The sequence below is a fragment of the Triturus cristatus genome, chromosome 3_1, assembly GCF_964204655.1.
Source record: "Triturus cristatus chromosome 3_1, aTriCri1.1, whole genome shotgun sequence".
Taxonomy (NCBI): domain Eukaryota; kingdom Metazoa; phylum Chordata; class Amphibia; order Caudata; family Salamandridae; genus Triturus; species Triturus cristatus.
This window is the reverse complement of record NC_140583.1, coordinates 441,980,402-442,004,642: the sequence shown is the minus strand read 5'-3', so window position 1 is coordinate 442,004,642 and position 24,241 is coordinate 441,980,402. Positions and strand designations below refer to the sequence as shown.

At 45.2% G+C, this 24,241-nt stretch overlaps 1 protein-coding gene across 2 annotated transcripts in view; it reads left to right on the top strand.

Moving 5' to 3' along the window:
• SLC30A4 (solute carrier family 30 member 4) overlaps nucleotides 1-23,236 on the top strand; it is a 288,377-nt gene extending 265,141 nt beyond the window's left edge. For both annotated transcript variants that reach the window (XM_085644236.1, XM_085644237.1), the window contains one exon: nucleotides 19,976-23,236. In XM_085644236.1, the coding sequence (XP_085500362.1) occupies nucleotides 19,976-20,130 (155 nt within the window). In that variant the 3' untranslated portion in view covers nucleotides 20,131-23,236. The remainder of the gene's footprint in view (nucleotides 1-19,975) is intronic.
• The last annotated feature ends 1,005 nt before the right edge of the window (nucleotides 23,237-24,241 follow it).

Genomic DNA, 24,241 nt, shown 5'->3' with positions numbered 1-24,241 from the left:
GCATTCACTCCCACGAGTCCGCACATACCAAACTCGGGCCTGCACACCCCACGCATCAGGAACTACTAGGGACACATACACTCCCCATGCATTCCTATGGGAGGGCAGGCCTATCTCACCACATGCACTCAGAGCACGCACGCACTTTACCCTGGGACACAGGGAAAGTGCGCAGAAACCAAAAAAAATTACCACACCAAGTCACCAATAAAAAGCCAAAAAGTCCAGGGGTGAACCTGCCAGAAGGGCCAAGACCAACAGTCGTCCTCTCGGACATACTCTCGGACAACATCCTTGGGGATGTGGACTTTCTTTTCTGTCGCTCCCGGGGTGCGCGGTCGCTCGGGCACCTCCGGTTCTTTGTTCTGCTTCCGTAGTTCTATTTCTGCCAGTTTGCGCTCGTGTTCGAATGTTAGTCTTTTTTTCTTCGAGCTCTCTCTGCCTCTGTTTTTCTTCCCGTTCTTCTCGGAGCCGCAGATGTTCTAGGTTCAGTTTTTGCTCGGCTAATTTTAGTTCACCGTCCATTTTGAGTCGTGCCATTTCCAACTCATGTAATCTGTTTTTTTCTCTTTCTTGGATCTCTTCCTGCGAGAGGCCCGTTCCTCGCTCCTCGGGAGCCGTGGCGTTCCTCTCCGACGCTGCACCGTTTTGGTCTGGGGATCCGGCGACCCCGGTTTCTGCCCACGACTCAATGGCGTGCTTAAAATCGTCTTTGGTACTCAGGCCGGTGGTAGCAATGCCTAGTTCCATGCAGAATTGTTTCAGTTCACGATGGCTATACTCTTCCAATTTATCCATCTGGAATTTCTCGGTGGATCCGCTCTCTTTGGTTGACATCGTGGTTTTGTCGTGGGGTGAGCTACTCTCTGTACGATTACGCGTTGATTCGGATTCCACCGCTGCCACCAATGTTAGACGGACCGGGAGGGTCGGCCGAGGACAAGGGGAGAGGTCTCCGGGGAGAGCCGTCTCCAGCGATCGTACAGATGAGTAACTTCCCCCCCACAGATACACACCACACAAGGATAGGATTTAACGTTCTTTATAGGCGATTTCTTGAGGTACGATGAAATGGTACAAGGAGGTCTGGACTCAGGGGTCCCCTCGATTCTAGTCTCTTGGTTTGGGAAAAGGGGGTAGCGGGACAGTCTGGTTACCAATCTGGTAGCTGAGATGGTATGGTGGGTAGCTCACAATCCTCGAGCTCGGTGTTCTAGCTTGGACGGTCCGCGGCAGCGCCAGCAGGTCCCGAGGAAGGTGGTTGTTACACGGTCCGCGGCAGCGCCAGCAGGTCCCGATGAAGGTGGTCGTTACAACGGTCCACGGCAGCACCAGCAGGTCCCGACGAGGATGGATGATGCAGAAGGCCGCGGCAGCGCCAGCAGGCAGGACGATAATTCACAAGGCAGGGCTACGGCAGCGCCAGTAGTCCGTCAAGGCTGAGTTCTTCTCGGTGTCTCTCAACTCCAGGATACAACTGCCTTCCTGCTCTGGAGCTGCCCTAGTTATAGGTCTGGCGCCCTTTGATGTCCGGACCCTCGCACTTGGAGGTCGGGGGGTCCGGGATGAGGGAGTCCAGACACCCAGCAGGGGGTGGAGCCAGCGCCCGTGGGAGCTGGAGGGCGATCGGCACCTGGCGGGGGAGAGCCATCGACACTTCTTTCTCCCATTGACCTGCCAAGTGGTCCGTTCACTTCCTGGGTGGATGGTGGTGCCGGGATGTCGGGCCGGGCCAGGCCCAGGGTTAGGGTCGAGCTGAGGCCACGCGGCCTCGTGGCGCAGTGTCCAAGATGGCGGCTGATCCGGCTGGGGGAGCCGGTAGTGGTTCGGCCCCATGATACATGGATGTCCGGGGGCAGGAGTTCCGTCGGGAGACGGGGTGCGGGTTGCCCTTGTGGGTAACACCTGGGAGTCCGGGGCTTGGGCCTTGTCATGCGGGGAGGGAGCAAGCCCTTCATGTGGCCTGTCCAACAATCGCCATCTGTACAGCAGTCAGAACTTTCTCGACCGTGGAAAAACGTAATTCAGCAGAGGTGTACAAGTGTGATTTATACGCAATGGGGACCGTATCGCCCTCATTAAACGTCAAATACGTGAAACCCACGGCGCCTGGTACTATTCTTATTACCAGGTTAGTGCGGTTATCACGCGTCAGCAAGTACTGTGAAGCAAGAAGATCAGCCTGTAAAGACTGTAAAATAGCAGAGTTTTCTAGCTGCCAGCTAGACTTCGAAAAAGAAGGTTGTACCAAGGCGTAAAGCGGCTTGATACGCTGGGCATAATCAGGAATGTACGTACGTCCGAAATTCAGAAAGCCCAGCAGAGATTGTAATTTCTTCAGTGTTGTAGGAGCACGCAAGCATGCGCATTTCTCCAGAAAGTGGGGAGCCAGTCCCTTACCCTCATTGTTGAGCTCGTAGCCCAAAAACAACACTGTATATTCCGCGATGTGAGACTTCGCAAAATTGAATTTGTAGCCATAGTCAGCAAAACTCACTATAATATTGTCGACTCGAGACAGATGTGGCATCAGCTCATCATCCGTGAGGTAGATATCGTCAACATAGGAGTATGCGTCGGGGTCTATCCTTTCTAAGAGAGAAACCACGCGAGCGGAAAAGAACGCCAGGGCTATTTTTGTAGCCCATGGCCAATCTCGTAAACTGTTGTTGTTTGCCGCCCGAAGTAAACGCCGTCCACTGGCTACTCAGTGTGGACAGGTTGTGGCTAAAAAAGCCATTGGAAATGTCAAGTGTCGTTTTAAATCTTTTACGCACGAGACTGTCGACAAGAGCCGATCTGTGTGTATTTTGTACCGCGCAGGTCCGGCAATGGGAATTTAGGTGCCGGTAATCCAAAACTAAACGGTACGAGCCGTCAGGCTTCGTTACAGTGAATAAAGGGTTATTCATAGGGGACACACAAGTTTCAATAACACCCTGATATTCCAATTGTTCAAGGATCGCAGCGACGTGGGGTCTAGCTTCACGACGCATGGGATATTGGGGTTGAGGCTGGGGCATAGACCGCAATGGAATCTCATGGCAGGGGGACAACCGGTCCACTCTCCAGCGTACACTTCAGCTTGGTCCTTAGGCACTGTGTGCGCAAAGGACGGGAGGATTACCTCCTCCCCTCTAGGAGCTTCTAAAATGAAAGCTAGGGGCCAATCTGCCTCCGCTAGGAGGATATCATAGGTGGTGGTCAGATTATCCCAAAAGATCCCTTTTATTGTACGTTGTATGTCACCCTCAATCAATAAGACTATTTCATAAAGTCTATCAGGGGGAGCCACTCTGGTGTCAGCTGTTTCAACAGTAACCAATATATCAGTTGCTGTCACCGCCAGAAATGGACGCAGAGCTTGACGGACTATGGTAATTTCCGCTGCGCTGTCCAGTAGCGTCAGCGCCCATGTCCGGTTCCGAAGCTGTGTCCGCACTATCTGAGGCATACCGTGCCGTCAGAGCCGCCACCTTCTTCTTCTGAAACGGGGGTCTTTGTCGTGCAAATTCGTCCTGCTTGCCTTTACCCTCAGTCTGTCGGGGTTGTTCACGTGGTTGTGGAGCACCCCGACCTTTGCCACCGCCTCCGCCACCGGACTGTGAAGCCGATGTTTCCTGTGAAGAACGAGGAGAACGTTGTTCAGAAACCTGAAACCTATCAGGAGACTTAATAGTAGCACGATCTCGCAGATCATAAGTGCGTTCACTACCTGACTGAACGGGAGAGGCAGGCCGAGAGCCCTGTTTCTGTTGCTGCTTTCCCTGTTGTTTAGACCGCCAATTTTGTTTTGGAAAGCTTGGACAGTCATCCTTACCAGAGGCTTCCGCCTTACCCTGCTGCTTAATATCGGGAGTTTTGATCACAGGCTTAACTCCTAAAGAGCTACGACCCAAATCTCTGTACGCAGACGAGATTATTTTCGCAAACTCCTGCGGCTTATCCTCTTCAGCAACTTTCTTCAGTTCATTACGAACCTGGAACTGCAAAGCATCACCCTTAAGGTTGCCCATTATCATGGTAGCCACCAGGTCAAACTGTCCGAGGAGCCGCATCCCTAATTCTATCGCAGACTCCGCACCGTGGTTCTCTTGAACGCGTTTAATAACGGAGGGCAGCATCAACATAGACGGAGTGCCAAAGCACTGCGCGTACGTCGCTGCAAAGACCTTACCCCAGTTAACACAATCATCTACGTTGGGGACCAAGTCTTTAGGCAAACTAATGGTAAGGATCCTGTGTTTCTCCACAGGAGATGTATTCGGGTATACCGCTTCTATTTGGTCAAATTTTTCAGCAAGCCAAAAGGGGAAATCATCCCTAGTTTGGGGGCGCTTGCCCATAACAGAATTAACCATAACAGGACTAATGACCACCGCGTGTGATTAGTAGGTTGTCCCGCAACAGCAGGTGCCCCCGCCTGCACAGTGCGCGACACATACTGCACCAACGCCCTATATACTGTTATAAGGGCAGTGTGTAGTACACGCAACTCAGCCACCGTCACTGTGAGGTAACGGGGATGAGGCGTAAATCCGGCTAGTACCGGCCAAGTGGCCCCCGCAATTGATAAAGGGCCCATTCTCGGCGGTATAACCACATGGGGAAGGGCGCCATTAAACCAAATCTGATGCTGCCAAGCAGATATAGGTATTTCCTGTGTCCTATACGGCGTATAGTTCGCTGGCACGGCAGTGGCAGTGTAAGAATGAAAGGTATTATCATCCCCACTTACTGCCGGAATCGTCACCCAAGAGTAGAATAACTCAAAAGGATGAGCCGCATCGGCTCCTACCACAAAGATGACGTTCATGCCAGCGTCCGGCACCCCATACTGCGTCAAATGACGTTTCAGAGCTGCACGGCTATGCGCTGCAATGTCTACTGCCATAAGGACAAGCTACACTGAAAGTAATCAGTAGCACAAGGGTTCAATAACCTTTTTAATGATCAAGCTTGAAGGAACCTATATCAAAAGAACTAGGTAGGTTTAAAATCCGTCAGACTTGTTATCCGGAAACAAGAATGAGGGTGTTGTGGACTAATACAAGCACTACTAAGGCGTTTCAACTCATAGACCAAACGTTAGGTGCGCCATGTTGCAGGGATTCTGCTTATACACAGAACTATGCGTAGAACCCCAGGACCTCAGTGAATTGTGGTGTACCAGAAACTCACCTCAGAACCCAGTATCCGGCTAGCATAAGTGTCCCATTCGTTATCCGAGATTTAGCTCGGCGGTCCCAATGAAAAGACAACCCAGAACAAGCGACTCAGTATACTCTCAGGAATGGTGGGAATCGGAAATACCTGTTCGTATATTATTCTCACATCAGTCCACAACAAGAATTAACGGAGACACGGTGAAAATAAAAAGAGTTTATTTTTATAGACCACGTGTCCTAAGGTGCAGTACTTTGGCTAATACAAGCAGACAAATGATTAAAATCAAAACCATCAGCATCGTTACAATACCATAGAATATAAAAGGGGTGATCATGTTATAATGACAGTGGATACTACCACCTTCCCTTTACTAAGAAGCTAATATTATTATTATGCTAATAGAAGGTCTCTTAGGCTTGAATAGGGGACCCCATACCTCAAAGATCAGCTTAGTGAAATCACATCACAGGAGCATCAGGAGTCTTCTCGCAGGAAGGCTCGTCTTCGGTCTGAATATTAAACATGATGTCTGTAATATTAAAAGCACCAACTTTCAGGTATTTGCAGCTGCCTGTGTGTTATGGCTAAATAGTGGGTCGATCAACCTAGAGTGGAAAACGTGCATTGTCTAACAACCCAGACTGTTTGTCACACCATGTACAGACCAAGGTCGCTGCGCAGAGCTCGGGATGGTAACAACAGATTGCTTTCGTGTGAGGCAAAGCTCGAGTCAGCAGTTTGTTTAAGCAATAACATGTAAACGCAGTGTCGTGCGCAAAAGCAGCAAGATGGCATTCTAACATCGAACGTGGTTATGCTAAATTAACAATGTATGTACGTATTAAGGGAGTCCTTACTACACAATGACCCTCTCCTCGCTGTGGAGTCCCACCTGAAGACTGGGCTTGCTGTTTTCTTCTCTCCTGTGCTTCCTGAAGCAGATGGAACAAGCATCAGGAACATAAGAAGCAGGAAGGCAAATTATGCACACTGTGTGAGGATCAGTCTTGGCCTTCTTCCTACCACAGTCTGAGCATTTATCAAAAACAGATGGCATTTTTGAGTGAAAAACTGCAACGTTTCTGTCAGAAAAAAACAGAAACACGAAGAGGAAGACCAAAGACGTCGAGTGAAGTAGTTATTTGCTAAATTCAGAAGTGAATTCTGAAGAGAAACACCAAATTGTTAAAGCTCAATGCTCCAGGGTCCTGAAAGCAGGAGCCGGAAAAAAGATCTTCAGTAACTGCCACTAGCAGTGCATGATGGGATATTGGTGGTCTCTGGAATCTTAAAGGCAGAGCTTCTATTTTCAAAGGCGTATAATAGCAGCCTATGGGGCTACTCTCTCTCCTTTTCTTTCAACTCTATCATGAAAGAAGGGTTTTTGTGAAGTAGATTATTCTGTGTGTTTAATACTACAAAAACTACACAAATTTAATATGCTGGCTACCTTTTTCAATTCTTGATCAGGATGCGACTAGTGTAGCCTATGTATTTAGGCTGCACTATTGTCTTTCTATTTCTTAATTGTCTTTGCAGGCCTTCCTGAAGAAAGGCGAAAAATATCAGCTTAAGAAGATATTTGTAAAGAAGTGCTCCGGGGTCCCAGTACGTGGGCGGGACTATTCAAGTGCTTATGACTTATCATGGAAATACCCCTACGCGAGAACAAGAACTACAGGTAAGGAACCGTTCCTTCCTTGTCTTCCCTATGCCAAGACAATCCTAGAATGGGATCTGTGTACTTATGAGAAAAACGTGTATTCCTCTCGGTCACAAAATCTATTCGTCCATGTGTCTTGAATCCAAGCTCTTTTAGTCCTGTTTTCAGGGCCATGAATGGATTCCCATTGAATATATTATGGGAGTGCCTACCTAGATTGGGCATCAGAGGCAACATCAAAATGCCCCACTCAGAGCAACTCTGTTGGGTTCCATTTCTTTATGCTGGCTGTTATCTACCTCAAAAAAGATTCCTGACCAGTGTTTGAGACGTAGACATTGAGAAGGCTAAAGCAATAGCCTTGTCCATTTCCCTTTCAGATACATGCCTGCCCACCTTTGTGTATCACTTTACCTTAACGTCCTCAAATCGAAGTTCCTTATGTAGTTCAATCATGATAACTCCTCCTTTTTTAGATTCCATGTCAGCAACATATTGTTATGTTAAAGTAATTTATTGAGCGTGAACAAATACCCAAAGGGGTCAATGCTCTAACCCTAAGGCAGAGCGTACCCATGTATAATGAGCTACTTAGGAAAAAGCCAGGTTTTTAGGTGCTGTCTAAACAGAAAGAGATTTGGAATTGACCTAATCGAAAGGGGAAGTGCCTTCCATTCCTTGGCTGTGGAGTTCACAAAACCTCTTCCTCCTCAATTGGTTTGTTTTAACCTATTGACAGTTAGTTTTCGGGTGCCCGTAGATCTTAAGCAGCATCCTGGAACATACCATTGGAATGAATGATCAAGCAACTTCGGGTCGGCTTCATGCAGGGCTTTGTGGGCAAGGCAGAGGGCTTTACATTTAATGCACTGCCTGTTGGGCAGCCAGTGAAGATGTTTGATGGCTTGAGCGACCGATTGTTGTGTAAGAATCCCAGTTAGCATCTCTTTGGTGGTTTTCATCAAAGCGGTTTCGGTGCTATGACTGCTTCTAAACCCACATTAGGTGGTGTTGGGCAACTGGTAGTCAGACAGAAATTGAGTTATTTGAAGGTTTATGGGCTTATCAATTGATGAAAATGCCTTTTGATGGAACCTGCCTTGGTCAGGTTCAAGGACTCTCGAGCTGCGGCCAGATCCTTGGGCCTCTCCTCTCCTTTTCGTTTTGTGGTGAAAATTAACAACACTTCCACAAAACATGGGATACTTCTCTACAGACCGCCGGACCCTAGAGCCCCTTTTTCCCTGGCTCTACAGACCCTGCTTGAATCTTTTATAGTTTCCAACTCACTCCTCATTCTTGGTGATTTGAACTTCCATCTGGAACTTAACAACAGTCCCGATACTAGCCGGCTTCTTGATAATTTAGCATCTTATGGTCTCCATCAAAATGTGGTGGGCCCCACACATCTGGCGGGTCATACACTTGATGGGATTTTCTCCACTAACTTGGATGTCACACTTAGTAATCCCGCACCTCTTCCCTGGACTGACCATTTTGCAATTAATTTTAACCTTCAGTATTCATTACCCGCACAGCTGGATAGAAAGAAACCAGCGAAAATAAAAATCAGGCAGTGGAACAAAATCCAAGGCACTGAATTAGAGCAGGTACTTAATAGTTGCCCCCCGGTTCAGGTCCCAGATAACAACAAAGGTGCTAGCCAATTTCACAGCTGGCTAGCCAAGGCTGTACATAAAGTGGCCACACTGAAAGAAATTAAACCTAGAAGAGCGCTGGCACCATCTCCATGGTACGGACCGGAATTGAAAAAGCTGAAAGTTCTATGCAGGAAAGCCGAACGTACTTGGAGAATGGAATATAGGTTGGAACATAAGATATCCTACAATTCCACGCTACATCAATATACAATTCCACGCTACATCAATATAAAGAAGCCATTATTTTAGCAAAAACCACCTACTACTCAGCTAAAATAGCGGAGGCTACTAACTCTACCAAGCAACTTTAAAAAAATGTTGCATTACTATCGAAATCGCTTCAGAACACCAGCTTTAGTCCTGATTCGGCTTTTTGCAATAAAATGGCCAATTTCTTTCAAAATAAGATCAATATGATTTATGATGAACTTCGGAAAAACAGGCTGGGAGGCGATGACGGTCCATCTGACACCACGGAGGATATGCCGTTGCATTGTCAGCTGAACGTGTTTCGCTCACTTTCTCCTATTGAAGTAACTAAATCTATATGTTCCACCAAGTCGGTGTCACCATGGGATCCCTGTCCTCCGACTGTGATACATCAGGTGTCCCAGACCATGAGTAAACATCTAACTCCCATTCTCAATCAGGTGATCACTTCAGGGAGTTATCCGATGGTCTGGAAAAAGGCCTGTATCAGACCCATCTTGAAAAAGCCAGCACTAGACCCATTAGAGGTGAAGACCTATCAGCAGCATTCGACACCATGAATCACACAGTGTTGGTGCAAAGGCTGAAGGCAGTGGGGATTGGGGAGGCGGCTCAGTCCCTCCTCTCCTCTTTTCTAGTAGATAGGGAGCAAACTGTATACTTGGAGAGTCTGCAGTCAGAAAACTGCCATGTGGAGTCCCACAGGGCTCGGCACTGTCACCAACGCTGTTTAATATCTATGTGATCCCTCTCGCCAGTCTCATTAGACCGCATGGGTTCTCGTTTGTGTCTTACGCCGACGATACCCAAATCATCATCTCGGTATCAAAACAGTCGGAGCAGGTAGCTGCTAGATTCCATGAGTGTCTAAGGCACATCATGAGCTGGATGTGCAATAATTTCCTTAAGATCAATACGGATAAGACTGAGGTCATGGGCGGTCCGTCCCTGTGGGATCACACATGGTGGCTGGTAGAGGCGGGCATGTGCCCAATACCATCCATGAAAGTTAAGAACCTGGGGATCATCTTTGACGATCAACTGGGGTTTTCTGCTCAGATCAATCATGTAACCTCCACTTGCTTCTACATTTTGAAGATATTGCGCAAGGTGTTCCCTTTTATTCCTCAGGAGCTTCGAAAAACTGCTGTTGTGGCCTTAGTCTTATCCCGATTAGATTACTGCAATGCTCTTTTCGTGGGTATTGACAAGGCACAGAAGGCCAAACTGCAGTCCATACAAAATGCGGCTGCACAAATTCTCCTGAATATCCCAAAAGGTCACCCCACTTCGGCGGCTATTAATTAGTTACATTGGCTTGCAATACAGCAACGCATGGATTTTAAGGCCTTGTGCATAAGACTGTATACGGCGGAGGGGATTCCGATCTGTGAAAAATCTTTCAGTGGTATATCCCCAACAGAAGTCTCAAATCGGCTAACGCTGGCCTCATTTGTACCACCAAAGTCTGTAGAGCTAGATGGGGGGGGGGGGGGTAGAAGCTTGTCACATTGTGCAGCTCGGCTGTGGAAGCAATTGCCCATTACACTCAGACTTCAACCAAGTATGACAGTTTTTAGGAAGCAAATAAAAACATGGCTATTTCTGGGGTCTTAACTGATTAGTTTTAATACTCTTAGATCTCTTTCTCACTCTTAGCGCCAAGAGGCCCCGGCATTTGAGCGCTCTATAAACTGTAATCCTATCTCCTCCACTCCTCGTGGCCAGTCTTCCTTTCGTGGCAATGGAAAGGGTTTTCAGCTGCGTCAGCCCTGTCCTAGCCACCGTCCCGCTCAGACTACCCAAGCCGTCCGTGGACGTGGATGTGGTACATTTCGTCCTCGAATGGAGGCCAGAAGTCGTCTACCACACTGCCCCCGGCAGCCGCAGCCTTTAAGCACTCCTAGGCTGATTTTGCAGGACCGCACTACTCCAGTGGGTGGGGGAATTCATCATCTCCCCCGCTGGAGATCTATAACAACAGACAATTGGGTCTTGCAGATCGTCCAGGAATGCTATTCTCTTCCTTTCCTTTCTTTTCCTCCTCCTATTCTGCCAAGTCCGGAACGGCTGTCGGAGGATCATTTAAAGTTGCTCCAAGAGGAACTTACAGCTCTTTTGGCCAAAGGTGTTCTATAGAGGGTCCCAGTTTCAGAAGTAGGCAGTGGCTGTTATTCCCACTACTCTCTGATCAGAAGAAGGACAAGGGGCTACAGCCCATTTTGGATCTTCAGACCATCAATCTCTACCTCAAAAAGGAGAAATTCAAAATGCTGACTGTGGCTCAGGTCAAGACCAAGGAGACTGGGTGGCAGCTTTGGACCTGCAGGATATGTATTGTCACATTTCCCATCCTGCCGGGCCAGTGGCGTTACTTGTGGTTGAAGGTAGGCCGCGAGCATTTTCAGTTTACCGTGCTCCCCTTCGGTCTTACCCGTACTCCTTGGGTGTTCACCGAGGTGATGGCAGTGGTTGCAGCTCATTTGCGCAGGTTAGGGGTTTCTGTCTTCCCTTAACTCGAAGACTGGCTGTTGAAGGCAGCTTTACCCCAAGCAGTTGTCTCCCACCTTCAGACTTCGGTGAACCTTCTTCATTCGCTGTTGTTCTCTTTGAACGTGCCGAAGTCACACCTCACTCCTTCTCAGACGCTCTGAGCTGTTCTGGACACAGTGCAGTTTCGGGCTTATCCTCCCGAGCAGCGAGTCTAGGATATTCAGGCTATGATTCCGATGTTTCAGCCTCTATCCTGGATTTCGGTAAGGTTGACTTTGAGGCTGTTGGGTCTCATAGCCTCCTGCATCCTGTTGGTAAGACACGCAAGAAGGCGTATGCGGGCTCTGCAGTGGGACTTGAAGTTGCAATGAGCGCAGCATCGGGGAAATCTCAGACGTGGTCCAGATCTCAGAAGGAACTGCAAAGGATCTGCAGTGGTGGTTAACGAACCGCGATTGGGTCAACAGCAGACCTCTCTCCCTTCCCCAACCAGATTTCATAGTTGTGACGGATGCGTCACTTTTGAGACGGGGCGGCCACGTGGGAGAGGTGGAGATCAGGGGTCAATAGTCCCCGGCAGAGACGGGGCTCCACATAAACTTGTTGGAGCTCCGAGCTATTCGGTTAGCATTGAAACCATTTCTTCCCTCTGTCAAGGGGAAGCTAGTGCAGGTGTTCATGGACAACACCACTGCCATGTGGTACTGCAACAAGCATGGCCGAGTGGGGTCGGTGGACCCTTTGTTGAGAGGCCCTGCGTAGCTGGACATGGCTGGAACAGCAGGGCATATCCCTGGTGGTTCAACACCTGGCAGGTTCTCTGAATGCCAGGGCTGACAATTTCAGCCGCCGATGCCTTCAGGATCACAAATGGCGTCTCCGGTCGGAGGTGGCGCAAGATCTTTCAACAGTGGGGAGAACCTTGGATAGATTTGTTCGCCTCCGAAGAGAACGCACAATATCAGCTGTACTGAGCACTGGAGTTTCCAAGGCGGCTATCACTCGGCGACGTGTTTCGTCGCGAGTGGAGCTTAGGCCTGTTGTACGCCTTTCTGCCCATACCACTCCTGCACAGGGTTCTGAAGAAGATCAGAAGTGACCTGCCCCAAGTCATTCTTGTGGCACCGGACTGGGCAAGGAGAGTCTGGTATTCAGAGCTTTTGGGCAAGAGTGCCAATCCTCCTGTCAGGCTGCCCCTTCTGGAGGATCTTCTGTCACAGCAAGAGGGGAGGGTATTCCACCTGAACCTGTCAACCGTGCGCCTGCCTCCATGCGTGGAGATTGAGCGGCCACAGTTGAAAGCATGACATTCCTCCCGAAGACTAACGTTATTCTGGCAGCCAGGCGGCCCTCCACTAAGATGGTATACGCCTGCAGTTGGCAAAAATTTGTATTATACTGTATAGAAAGGTCAATTGACCCTCTTTCTGCTTTTTTCTACTGTCCTTTTATTCATTCTAACTCTTGCCCAGCTGGATCTGCTTTGGGAACTCTCATGGGTTACCTCTCTGCTCTGTCTGCTTTTTTGCGACCGCCAGACCAGCCTTCTCTCTTTAAATCTCCTATTGTAAGTAGATTTCTGAAAGGGCTGGCTCATTTGTTTCCACCTACGCCCTTTGTTATGCCACAATGGGAGCTTAATTTGGTCCTCACTTACTTGATGTGCGCTCCTTTCGTGCCTTTGCACAGTTGACCATCAAAACAGCCTTCTTGGTGGCAATTACATCAGCCCGGAGGGTGAGTGAACTGCAGGTATTATCCAGCTTGCCTCCTTATCTCATGTCCTTTCTGGACAAAGTGGTGCTTCGCCACAGGGCTTCATTCTTACCAAAGATGGTGACCCCATTCCATCTGCGTCAGTCCATTACTTTGCCCCCGTCTTTACTCCCCCACATACCTCTAAGGAGGAGGCTCGTCTCCATCGACTGGACCCAAAAAGAGCATTGTCTTTCTACCTTGACTGCACAATAAATAGAGTTCCGGGTGGATGACCAGCTTTTTGTGGGGTATGTGGGAGCAAAGAAGGAAAGGGCAGTACAGAAAAGGACCATCTCTCGCTGGGTCATTCTCTGCATTAAAATTTGTTAAGCCTTGGTGAAGAAACAGCCCCCCGAGGGATTAAGGGCCCACTCCACCAGGGGAAAGGCTGCGACTGCAGCCTTGGCTCGGGGTGTCCCAGTCCAAGACATCTGTCAAGCAGCAAAGTGGGCATCATTGCACACGTTCGCAAAACATTATTGCCTTGATGGTCAATTGCGTAGGGACGGGCACTTTGCCCATTCAGTCCTGCAAGACTTCTTAGTTCATGAGTGCGCAACCCACCGCCGGGATGGTAAGGCTCGGGTATCTGATTCAAAGGTAAGGAATCTGCAGCTATAAGTCTCTATCAGATGACCAAGTTAGTTACTTGCGGTAACGCATTATCTCGTAGAGACTATATCTAGCTGCCGATTCCTTACAGCTCCACCCATGCCTCCCCGCTTTGTGGACTGATGTAGTAGGACTAGGGTTATTTTTTCCTCCTTTCAGGGCACTAGTTTTGCAAATGACTAAGTCAGTTACTTCGTGGCTCTGCGCTTCTGGCGTGGAAAATACAAAAAGTACTGACGTCCGCGTGCCTGGTTGCCACCCATCTAGGTGCCTTGACTTCATAGCCAATGCAGCCTGACGCCTGGGAAACTCAAAGGTAGGGAATCTGCAGCTAGATAGTCTCTACCAGATAATGCATTACCGAAGGTAAGTAGCTTGTTCTTTGTAGCTAGATGAAAAGAGAGAGAAGGTGGTTTTGGCCACCAGTTGTCATTCATACCCCATAGGGCTAACCTTACTCCATAATTTCTTCTGGTTTTGAAGCACCAGTATATGTGTCATTCAGGACATGCCTGTATTTCTAGATTATGGTCTACCGCATAGGTAGCACATCTCTAAACATCTCTGTGCTCTTCACTGGCTTCTGACACTAGCTGTTTGCATTTGCCTCAGAGCTTTGGCTGTTACTGGCTGTGTCTTTCTTACTTAACGAGTCTGTCTCTATGTACCGACTTTGGCATGGAGATCTTTATTTGCTAACATTGTGCACTTCCCCACCTTCTTTGGACTGGAAGGGTCATCTATTTTTTCTTATTTAACTTCCAAGAGTGGGAATGCTCTTCCTGTATTAGGAATATCTATGTCCACATTCTACAAGGCTTTTAAAACATGGCCAATAAGATCTTCTGCCTTTAACTGAACAAAAATATTTGTTTTTGGGCACTTTTGTGTGAGAATTTACCATTCATTGAAATATTGTGAAATAATTTAACAGGAGGGGGAGTTTTATTGTGCCTCCACCTATCTTTTTCACAGGCACTATTAGAAAGTCTGATTTGTGACGGATGTGCCAGATTTACAGTTAAAAAATCAGAAGCCAGAATCAGGGTCAGAGCATTCAGCACATTCTGGAGAAATGATGCATGTACTATAAAGAACACTGTCTGGTTTAAGAAAGAGAAACTAAAGTAAAATTGCTCTATTTTCTCTTCCTCTGCTCCTAATTCTCCTAGTCCTAGTTAATATTTGTTAATATTTCTCCGGTTATGATTGGGTTATATTCATTTTGTCCAACCCCAAGTCCTACATCGGTTCTAGAATGGCCTCAACCCTTTATAAAATGACTCTAACCCCAACCCCATAGGCCCAATGTATCCTGAGGTCTCGAGTCTGCTCAGCAAGGGCGCCATGGAGCAGTCACACTCAGGCTCTTCAAGGGTGCCTCCAGTTCCAGTAGGCTCAACACAGGGGTGTGCTGTTTATCATCCGGATTTCCCCAGTGAGCAGGAGTACATCTTTGGTGATGATTGGTGACAGAAAGTCTCCCTTGCGAGATACCCTTTTGTTCTCTACCAGCAGTGGTCCTGGTGGTGCGTGAATACCCCACTTGTGGGAGTTTAGCTCATCTCAAAGCTTTGGAGAATTGAGGCCTTTTGTCTCCTGCACGTGCTCAAGCAAAGCGCCTGGCGTTAAGGGTGTTTTTACGGATAACTCAGTGTGGTGCGTCTACAAACATGCCTGCCTGGACTCACTTCCTCTGTCGGCAGTCTTTGTCTTTCTGGTGGGCATCCATATGGCATGCGCCTGAATGTTGAGGGTCTGTGAACTCAGTAAGAATAACCGTGCTGACCATGAATGGCAGTGTTACCCAGAGGTGGGTGAGGATATCCCTTGACCTCATAGGCACTCAGGTGGACTTTCTCACTACTTGTGAGAAGATGCATTGCCAGCGATTATGTGTTCTACGGTTTCTGTTGAAGGGAGTCCCGAGAGGCTCCTTTCGTATGCGGTAGGAGAATTTTCTTTCCACTATGTTTCCTCTGATTGCTCAAGTGTTGAGGAAGTTGTCTGTCAATAATGGCAGGGCAGGGGATTGTCCAATTGGAGACATTTTGCTTACACCCGTCCCCAAAATTAAAGCAAGCATAAGATTACTAAAGTTTTAACAAATTAGATGTCCGTGCAGGTGTAGCTGTAGATGCACCTGCTGTGCATACTCCTGACATCTAGTGTTGGGCTCGGATGTGTGCAACTTGTTTTTCTTCACAGATGAATATACAGCTAAATGGAAGGGGTTTGTACACTACTACACTCCCAGACACATCAACCAGCGGTGACTCTGCAAACAGTAGTTAAAGGAAAACTAAAATGATAATAACCAATGTTATTATCATTTTAATTTTCCATTTCCTGGTGTGGGTGACAGAGCAGGGGCCATGGGGAGGAGTGGTTTGCGTTACAGCCTGGGTGAAGAACATGCCTAGGCTCCCATTCCCTGCCTGAGTGCTGAACCACAGTGCTCAGACCAATCACAACCCTACATGATTGGCTAGGGGAGTCTGGAGCCTGGTTTCAGCTGTTGAGGAGCTGAAGAAGAGTGAGAGGAGGTGGCCGGCCTCCAGGTAAGTGTTTTATTTTTTTTATTTACCACCCACCCACCCCCCTCTCCTTTCCCCTCCCCCCTGTTAAATAGCTGCCCCCACTGTCAACCCACTCACAGCAGCAGTCCAAGATGTCTATTACCTGCTTCAACTGCAAAAAGCAGGCCTTGCTTATACCTCCATTAAACTTCAGTTGGCCACCTTCGTCGCCTACCTTCAAAACAAAGAACAAATTTCACTCTTTGGAGTTTAAGCCATAAAGGCATGCATGGAGGGACTAAAAGAAATTCCAAGGATGCCACCTGTCCCCATTTGAAATTTCAGTATAGTTCTCACCAGACTTATGGGTCCTCTTTTCAAAGCACTTCACTCATGCCCTTTAGAGAGTGTCTCTTCTGGAAAGTATTGTATTGTAATTGCATTTATGCAGCGCTTACTAACCCTGATGAGGTGTTGAAGTGCTATTTTGGCGAGTAGCACGATACTCCGGAATCCATAAAGTATTAGTATAGTGACCTATAAAAGAAATTTGAGAAGTGGATATGTTGGTTATTTGGTTTGAGAAGGATAGTGGAGGGATAGAAGAGGGAAAGATTTTGTAGCCTTTCTATTCGCCATTACCTCAATTAGGCATGTAGGGAACCTTAGGCCCTGACTCTTCAAAAATCTTTTGGCCAAGTTTATGCATATAAGGTAGTCCTTGGGACAAACCCATGTTTCTCGCCTAGGTGGTCACTCCTTTCTACCTCAACCAGACTGTAGAACTCCTAGTGTTCTTCCCACATCCTTATTCAGTGCTGGTGAGCGCTCTCCACACACTAGATGTAAAAAGAGACCCTGTGTATTGTATTGACTGAACAAAAAAAACCTTTCCACAAGAAACAGCAACTGCCTGTTTCTTTCTCCACAGCGGGCATCACATGTTGGTTGCTGAAATGTAGCCAGACATTTTACCCTAAAGACAAAACGTCCAGACATTTTACCCTAAAGACCAAACGTTTTTGCCTATACCTCCAAGACTCTACTTCGTTGTAAGAGAGGAGCTCCTATGACATTCTTGAGTAACATCCCAATACCTGACTTCTGCAAAGCAGCTATCTGGTCCACTCCACACACTTTCACCAAACACAACTGTGTGGACGTCCAAGCTAATGTCTGCCAAGCCGTATTCAGTACTCTCTTTCAGTCCTTTTAATGTCCTCTGCTTTATGGAAGACTGCTTTACAGTCTATGCACAGCATGTGTATCTACAGCTATAGATGCTATGAACAGAACATATTACTTACCCTGTATACATCTGTTTGTGGCATGTAGTGCTGTAGATTCACATGCGCCCACCTCACTCCCTGGAAGCCTGTGTTTGTTGCAGAAGCTTTTCTTTATTTGTAATGCATGGTCATCACGTTTTGTATCTGTACGCTTCATTCCTATCTTCACCCTGGGAAGAGAAACAGTCTTAACAATTGAGCCGATGCCTATGAGCATTATCAGCCATATGTGGAGCCACCATACTAAGTAATTTGAAGACTTCTTCTAAGAAAATCAGTTTCCACTCATCCAAGCTTTACTCTAGATGGCAGGAGTATACACAGCGTGCAATTCTACAGCACTGTATGCCACAAAGAGATCCTTACAGGGTAAGTAATATTTTCCGTATATACATACACACATGTAAACTTACTATTATTTGTATTGTTTCTTACTAGAAAATCGTTGATTAAATTTAAAACTAAAAAAACAAGAGAATATTAAAAAATAACCCAGAATAAATGTATGGAAAATAATTTTATACGCACTTGCTTGATTGAAATTAAGCTAATCTGAAATTAGAGAGTAGTTTAAAAAATAAATAAATTGCGATGGTTGAAATACTAACAACGCTTCTTGGCTGTAGCTGCACCTAGAGGGGTGGCCCATCCATAGTCAGATACTTAGGGGTCCATTACGATGGTGGGCAGACAAAGTCTGCCCGCCACCGTAAGGGAGCCAGGGAACAACCGCCGAAGTGGCGGCGATCCCGCCATGTAAATTAGGATGAGCCCGCCACACTGGCGGGCGCATCTTGGCCCCTTTACATTGCGGGTGGATCTCGCAGTGTAAATGGACTGTTCACGGCATTGCCATGCACTACATGGCAGGCACGTGGTACACACTGGGGGCCCGCTACGGGCCCCTAAACAGCAAAGACTGCAAGCCTTTCCTGCCGCCATGGAAAGGCTAATTTCCGCACTTATCATAATATGAATGGCGGTGTCTCACAGACACCGCCACCATGTTATGGCCTTTTTCCCCCCAGTCGACGAGTTGACCAGCGGAAAACCGGCAGACGGTCTTTCCGTCCGCCGGTGTCCCCCCCCGCCATACTAATATGGCGGGGGGGGGGAATGGGTGGCGGGCGGGTAAGGATGTAGGGCGGATTGCCACCGCCATGCGGGTGGTGGCGATCCGCCCTACATCCTAATCGACCCCAAAGACTTTAAATGAGCTACATGGTTCTGTGAATGAAGGAAAGCATAATTTTACAGAAGATGGGTGATTGCTTGGCATTATTAGATGTAGAGGATGCCTAATTTGCATTCCAGTTATTTGGTCTTACCAAAAACACAAGATTTGTGACGGTATGTTGATGTATTTGCAAGATTCCTACTTGTCTTGTCCATGCAGTTGGTTAGACAGGGATATATTAAAATATGCTGGTTTGGCAAACTCTGTGAATGCTCATTGGGCTACCCTTAGATAAATGGTAGAACATGACCTTTGTAGTAACTCGTTTTGTATCTTAGCCTTTGGCCTCCGGTTGCCCTAGGGGTTTTTGCTATTTTTCTTATTTCAAGCAATATTTTTTGGAGGACTCATCCATTCATGATGCTCTCCGGACTGAAAGTGCTCAAAAACCTTTTTGCGTAAAGCTGATAAGCAAATGTGGTTCCATTATCTCTTATGTAGATGCTGTTGGAAGCTCATGCAAGTATGGAATAGTAGAGGGACAAGAGCAGAGTGTTAAGGTGAATTTATATTCCAAATTTGTTAGCTTTCCCCTCCACTATTGCATCCATACATTGCTTACCACTTGTTCTTACACTATCACATACATGCACCGGTTTACCGCTCGTCTGTCGACTTCTCTCTAATTGAGTTAGAATGTTGATTGAACTGAGAGGATGTGCTCTGGAAAATATGAAAGTGTGGAGAAAGCTCAATGAGCATGTATGCCCATGTTTGGTTTATCGGCATTCTGTGAAGCATTACTGATTCCAAAATAGCTAATATTTGTTTCTGCCATCTCATGCAGAAGGTTGTTGGCAATAAATGTTAGGGCACAATAGAACTATTCAGACTTTACTTTAACTGAAGTCAGCATACAATAGAGATTTGCCATCCTTAACTGTACGCATACCATGTGAGCACCTGCGTTACGGTGTTTAATTACTGGCAATATCACGGGCAGATAATTACATTGATAAAGTACTATGAATTTCAGAATTTAAATCATCTTAATGTTTGATTAGAAACTGCAAGAAAGCTGCTTAATGTTGGAAAACACACGTTGCTTTTTTTTTTTTAGCTTCAAGGCTTGTATGAAGCTATTGATGAAATACTAAAACACCTTCTCTCCCTATTGACTCAACTACTCACTCCCCCAGCAGTCATTTAGCTTTAAGTTCCTTCGGTCAGGTAATATGAAAGTGACACAAGGGACTTTGATAAAACTTGCGAAGTCACTTTAAAAGCTCTTCTTTGAGTTGGTGTTTAAAATTGTGCGAAGTAATTATTAAATAACAATTACTATATGTTAGTCCTATGAAATATACTGTTATGTATTAGATATATTGTATTTGAGAACTGAATTGTCTCTTTTGAATTTGTAGCTTCTGGTGGTTCTTCTAAATGGGAAGATGTGCAATCCAAAGCTAAACACATATTACTGAACAAATATGGAATGTATCGGTGTTCAGTTCAACTGCAAAGCTACAAAGAGGAAGAAAGGAAAAGCTGTGCCAATTGTCCATTTTCTCCCGCCTAATTTTACAAGTTCTGTGAACTTGGTGCCTTATCTGCACTCCAGTTTAATATCTACCAGAAAAATAAAAGGAACTATGCATTCATTGGTATTACTGCTTGACTGAAATCACTTCTTCGGTGAAAAGACAACACTGGAGAAAATAAGCACGAGTCCTCAATGGAAAGCTTTCTCTTTCTAAAATTTACTTTGAAGTCCTTTTTACACGGACACAATGACAAAGGAATTAAAGTATTCATTCCATTGATTTTTCTTTTCCCCTCAGAAAATCATTTCAGTCCCAGTTTACAGAGTGATGCTTATTTGCACATGAGATTAAAACACACATATTATCATATTTTGTAATTGTTATGCTATGTGCCAAAGTGAGTTGTGACAGTTAAGGATTTACAATTTAGGCGCAAGGTAGTTTTTCACTGAAGCTGACAAACTGTATTTGAAATCTGTGCTAAATATACAAATGTTCATAAATGCCAATTTTGTTTCCTATTATGTTGAAATACATGTGGATTTGGATTTTCTTGTTTGCTAGTCCAGTTTGTTCAATAAAATCATTACTCATGTTTCACACCAAGCAAATGTGAAACACTCTGTTCAGGGAAACTTTCAAATATGCAGATGTTGCACAAATGGTTACATCTTTACCCAATGCAAATACTTAGTAATTCCCTCAGTATGGTCATTTTGTTGGCCACAATTATGGTGCCCAGACAATTTTTCAATGTGGACATGAATAAAGAAATACATTTTATTTGAAGAAACAATATTATTCTTGCTGCCAAGAACTATAATATTTCTCTAAAGTATAAGCTCCTTTACTTTTCTTATGCTTAAGCAGGGTTAGCTAAACTATTATTCATTCATTCTAGACATTGTGGGCAAAGTCATTTTTTATATTTGTGTATGAGTGTTCCCAGAGGAGCCATCGGTGTTCTCTGTAACTTAATGACAGAATGGTGTACATTTAAACCATGGTTTAAGCTATTAAAATAAATCTCACATCTTGAGTTTAACAGCTAAAATAAATGTATAATTTTTTTACATAAACATTAATTGTGAAGGTTAACATTTTCTCTGTCTGAATAGAGAAATGGCCCATCCACCAATTAATCATAATCTGGAGAAAGCGCTCTAAGGGGCTCATTAGGATCTGGAGGAATGCCTCCGCCCGACACTGTCTCAGACTCTGGACTGACCGACTTGCGGTCGGAGGTTCCGACCGCCAGATTACAATGCAACCGAACACTGTTCGTCGGATTTCCATTGTTTCCTATGGGAGCTTGTGTTACGCCCGAGAACCGGCCATAACTAATGCTTCTATTGGGACAAGAGGTGTGTGTTTAAAACCCGGAACCCCGTCGCAGGCACCCTATGGCACACCGTGCAGGGTTTTACAGGGGGGGTACCCTAGGTACCCCATAGGCCACCAACTATAGGCCGCGGGGCGTAGGGGGCCCTGGCATTGGCCCCAAAAGTCACTTTCTGACAGCCATTCCAGGTCGGAAAGACCAGTGCGGAAAGGCTGTTGGAAACCAACCTCATAATCCCGACGGCAGGAACGCCTTCCATAGGGGGTTACGGTGCAGTTCAGACTGACGGGAATACTCCGCAAGTTGGTCGGAACCATGTCGGAATGACCGGGCGGTTTACGTTACGAACGCAAACATCTTAATCGGGCTGTAGACCGTCCAAGTTGGTCGGAAGGGCTCCAAGGTGGTGGGAAAGCTTCCGAGTGTCGGGCGGACGCTCTCCACCCGAGATCGTAATGAGCCCTGAATATTTACTGTATTGTTGAAAGTAATTGAAACTGAAAAATTCCATACATCCTGTTTTGGAAGCCATCTAAGTTCTATATAGGTTTGCAATTTTAAAAGCATAGTCTGTTGTGCACATTTATATGTGCATTGAATGGCCATTTTTAATGCTTGTCCTACAATTTGTAAGTATTGTGTTTTACAGGATGTTTCTTTGATGTAACTAAAACACATCTATCCAAATGTTTTTTTGTTTTTTTTGTTTTTGTTTACAGTTTTGCATGATCTTCAGTATTTTAAATGCAACATAGTTAATTATTTTACTACTTGAAATACGGTAGTGCAGTACAGTGATATTTTATAAATCATTGTAACCTGACTGATAATGTCAGTAGGTTCACAATTGCTTGATTTTGTAAAAATACTTTTTTTTTTTTTTTTTTTTTAATAATCTGTATTAGTAAATGTGTTCAAAGCACTCATTGTTAATGCAACATACTTGACCCTTGTAGTAAAAATTAAGGCAGATCCTAGTCTTCCATCTGTAATATGTGGCGTAATAGTTACCTTTGTAAGGAAATCGAAATACAGGTAAATTTTTACAGGATTAGTTACTACAGTGCTACTGAATTTATACAGTGTTGTAAAAAAAAAATTGCCTATACGTTTTCTTGTATTTGCATCTTTCACATTTGTCACTTGAAGAAATACTTGAACGAAAGCAGTGTTTTAAACCAGCTAGCAATATAAACCGGTTCTAACTGAACTATATGAAGCACACATTCATTTAATTATTACCAATGTTATAGAAAGAGACTTGCCATTATTTGCATATATTGTAGGTTACAGTATTTTTGTTCTTTACACCACTGTGCCAGTTTCTTCCTTCGACTCCACTACCGGGTTGTATAGAGCCTGGCAATTTCTGTTCAGACATGTAAAAGCAATGTTACTAGCATCAAATATGAAATTATGCGAAAAGCGTATCTGAATTGAGTATTTATGCTGCAGGTGTGCTTTAATTGAATAGGAAATACATAGTCCTCCAATTTTGGTCTCTCAGATAATCCAGTCCCACTATTATGTATGCTAGAAGGAGTAATTAAAGACGGTATACTGCAAAAGGTACCAATTTAGGACTGTATACATCCTTAGCTAAATCAACTAAATTGTTAAAGCTACTGACTCTGGAACAAGTTGCATTTCATTATTTTAAAGTCTGGCAAAGCTACAAAAACCGCTTTATGTGACATGCCTAAATGATGATTTTGTGTGGGGATAACGTTTCAATACTTTGGTTGTAATGAGCCAGACCACTTACTTTTTCCGAACAAAATAAACATACATATTTGTGAGGCATGGTGTATGTCGTTTTGGTGTACCCTATATATCTTCTAATTAGAATTGTCATGCATTTGCTGTGTAATAACCTGCCTTGTGTCTCATAAAATACAGTTTTATATTGTCAGGTGTCCCTTGCAGGCGTTGATTTAATTGTGATCAATTGAAATGCAACTTTATTATTTCTTTTTTTTTTTACACAAAACAAGACTCTAATTACTTGATTTGATTCATGCTTTTTGGTATTTTAGTAAAGTTTGAGTTACTGAAGGACTAAGAGTTGCTAGATGCCATAAGTAACTGGTATATTGCCTTGGAATGGCAAGTGGTTTAAGATTCAAAATATGTCACAAATCTTGGGTTGTTCTATTGAGGACTGTTCGTTAGCATTGTCACATTTTTGTGTTTACTGCCACCCACCTTAAATGACACATTTTCTTCCTGACTGAGCTACAGAAGACTTTGTTATAAAAGTTAACCAAACAGTAGAGTCTCTCGTTTCTCTTTAAAGTCAAGATGAGTACATTTCCCAAATTTTCTTATTTTTTTTTTTTTAGTTGACCAGAAAACTATTCAAAATCACTGCCAAAAGAGTTTGAAAATATCATTGACTTAATCCCTACATATTGCTGGGGAAATTCTTGTCCCACCAGCTTAGTGTATTCTCTTTCAGCTATCATCCCTAAGACTCTAAATGCATCACTTACAGAGGTTAATGTACCAAGCAAAATAAAATCATTCTAAATGATGCCTTTGTTAAGTAAAACAAAGTGGAATGCTGGTGACCTGTCCAGCTTTTTTTCTTTTTTAAATATCTTTACTCAGACCAATTTTTAACAGCACACTGTTTTTTTTATACCCTACCCCCAACCCCCCTCCCACACAGACAGACAGGTATACATACGGTTATATAACAAAACATCACATCAACCTAATCAGAGCACGAAAAGAGGAAAAACAAGTTATATTTTGCACTTTAAAGCTCATTCCTGGCCTACATTCTATAAATGGGGCCCATA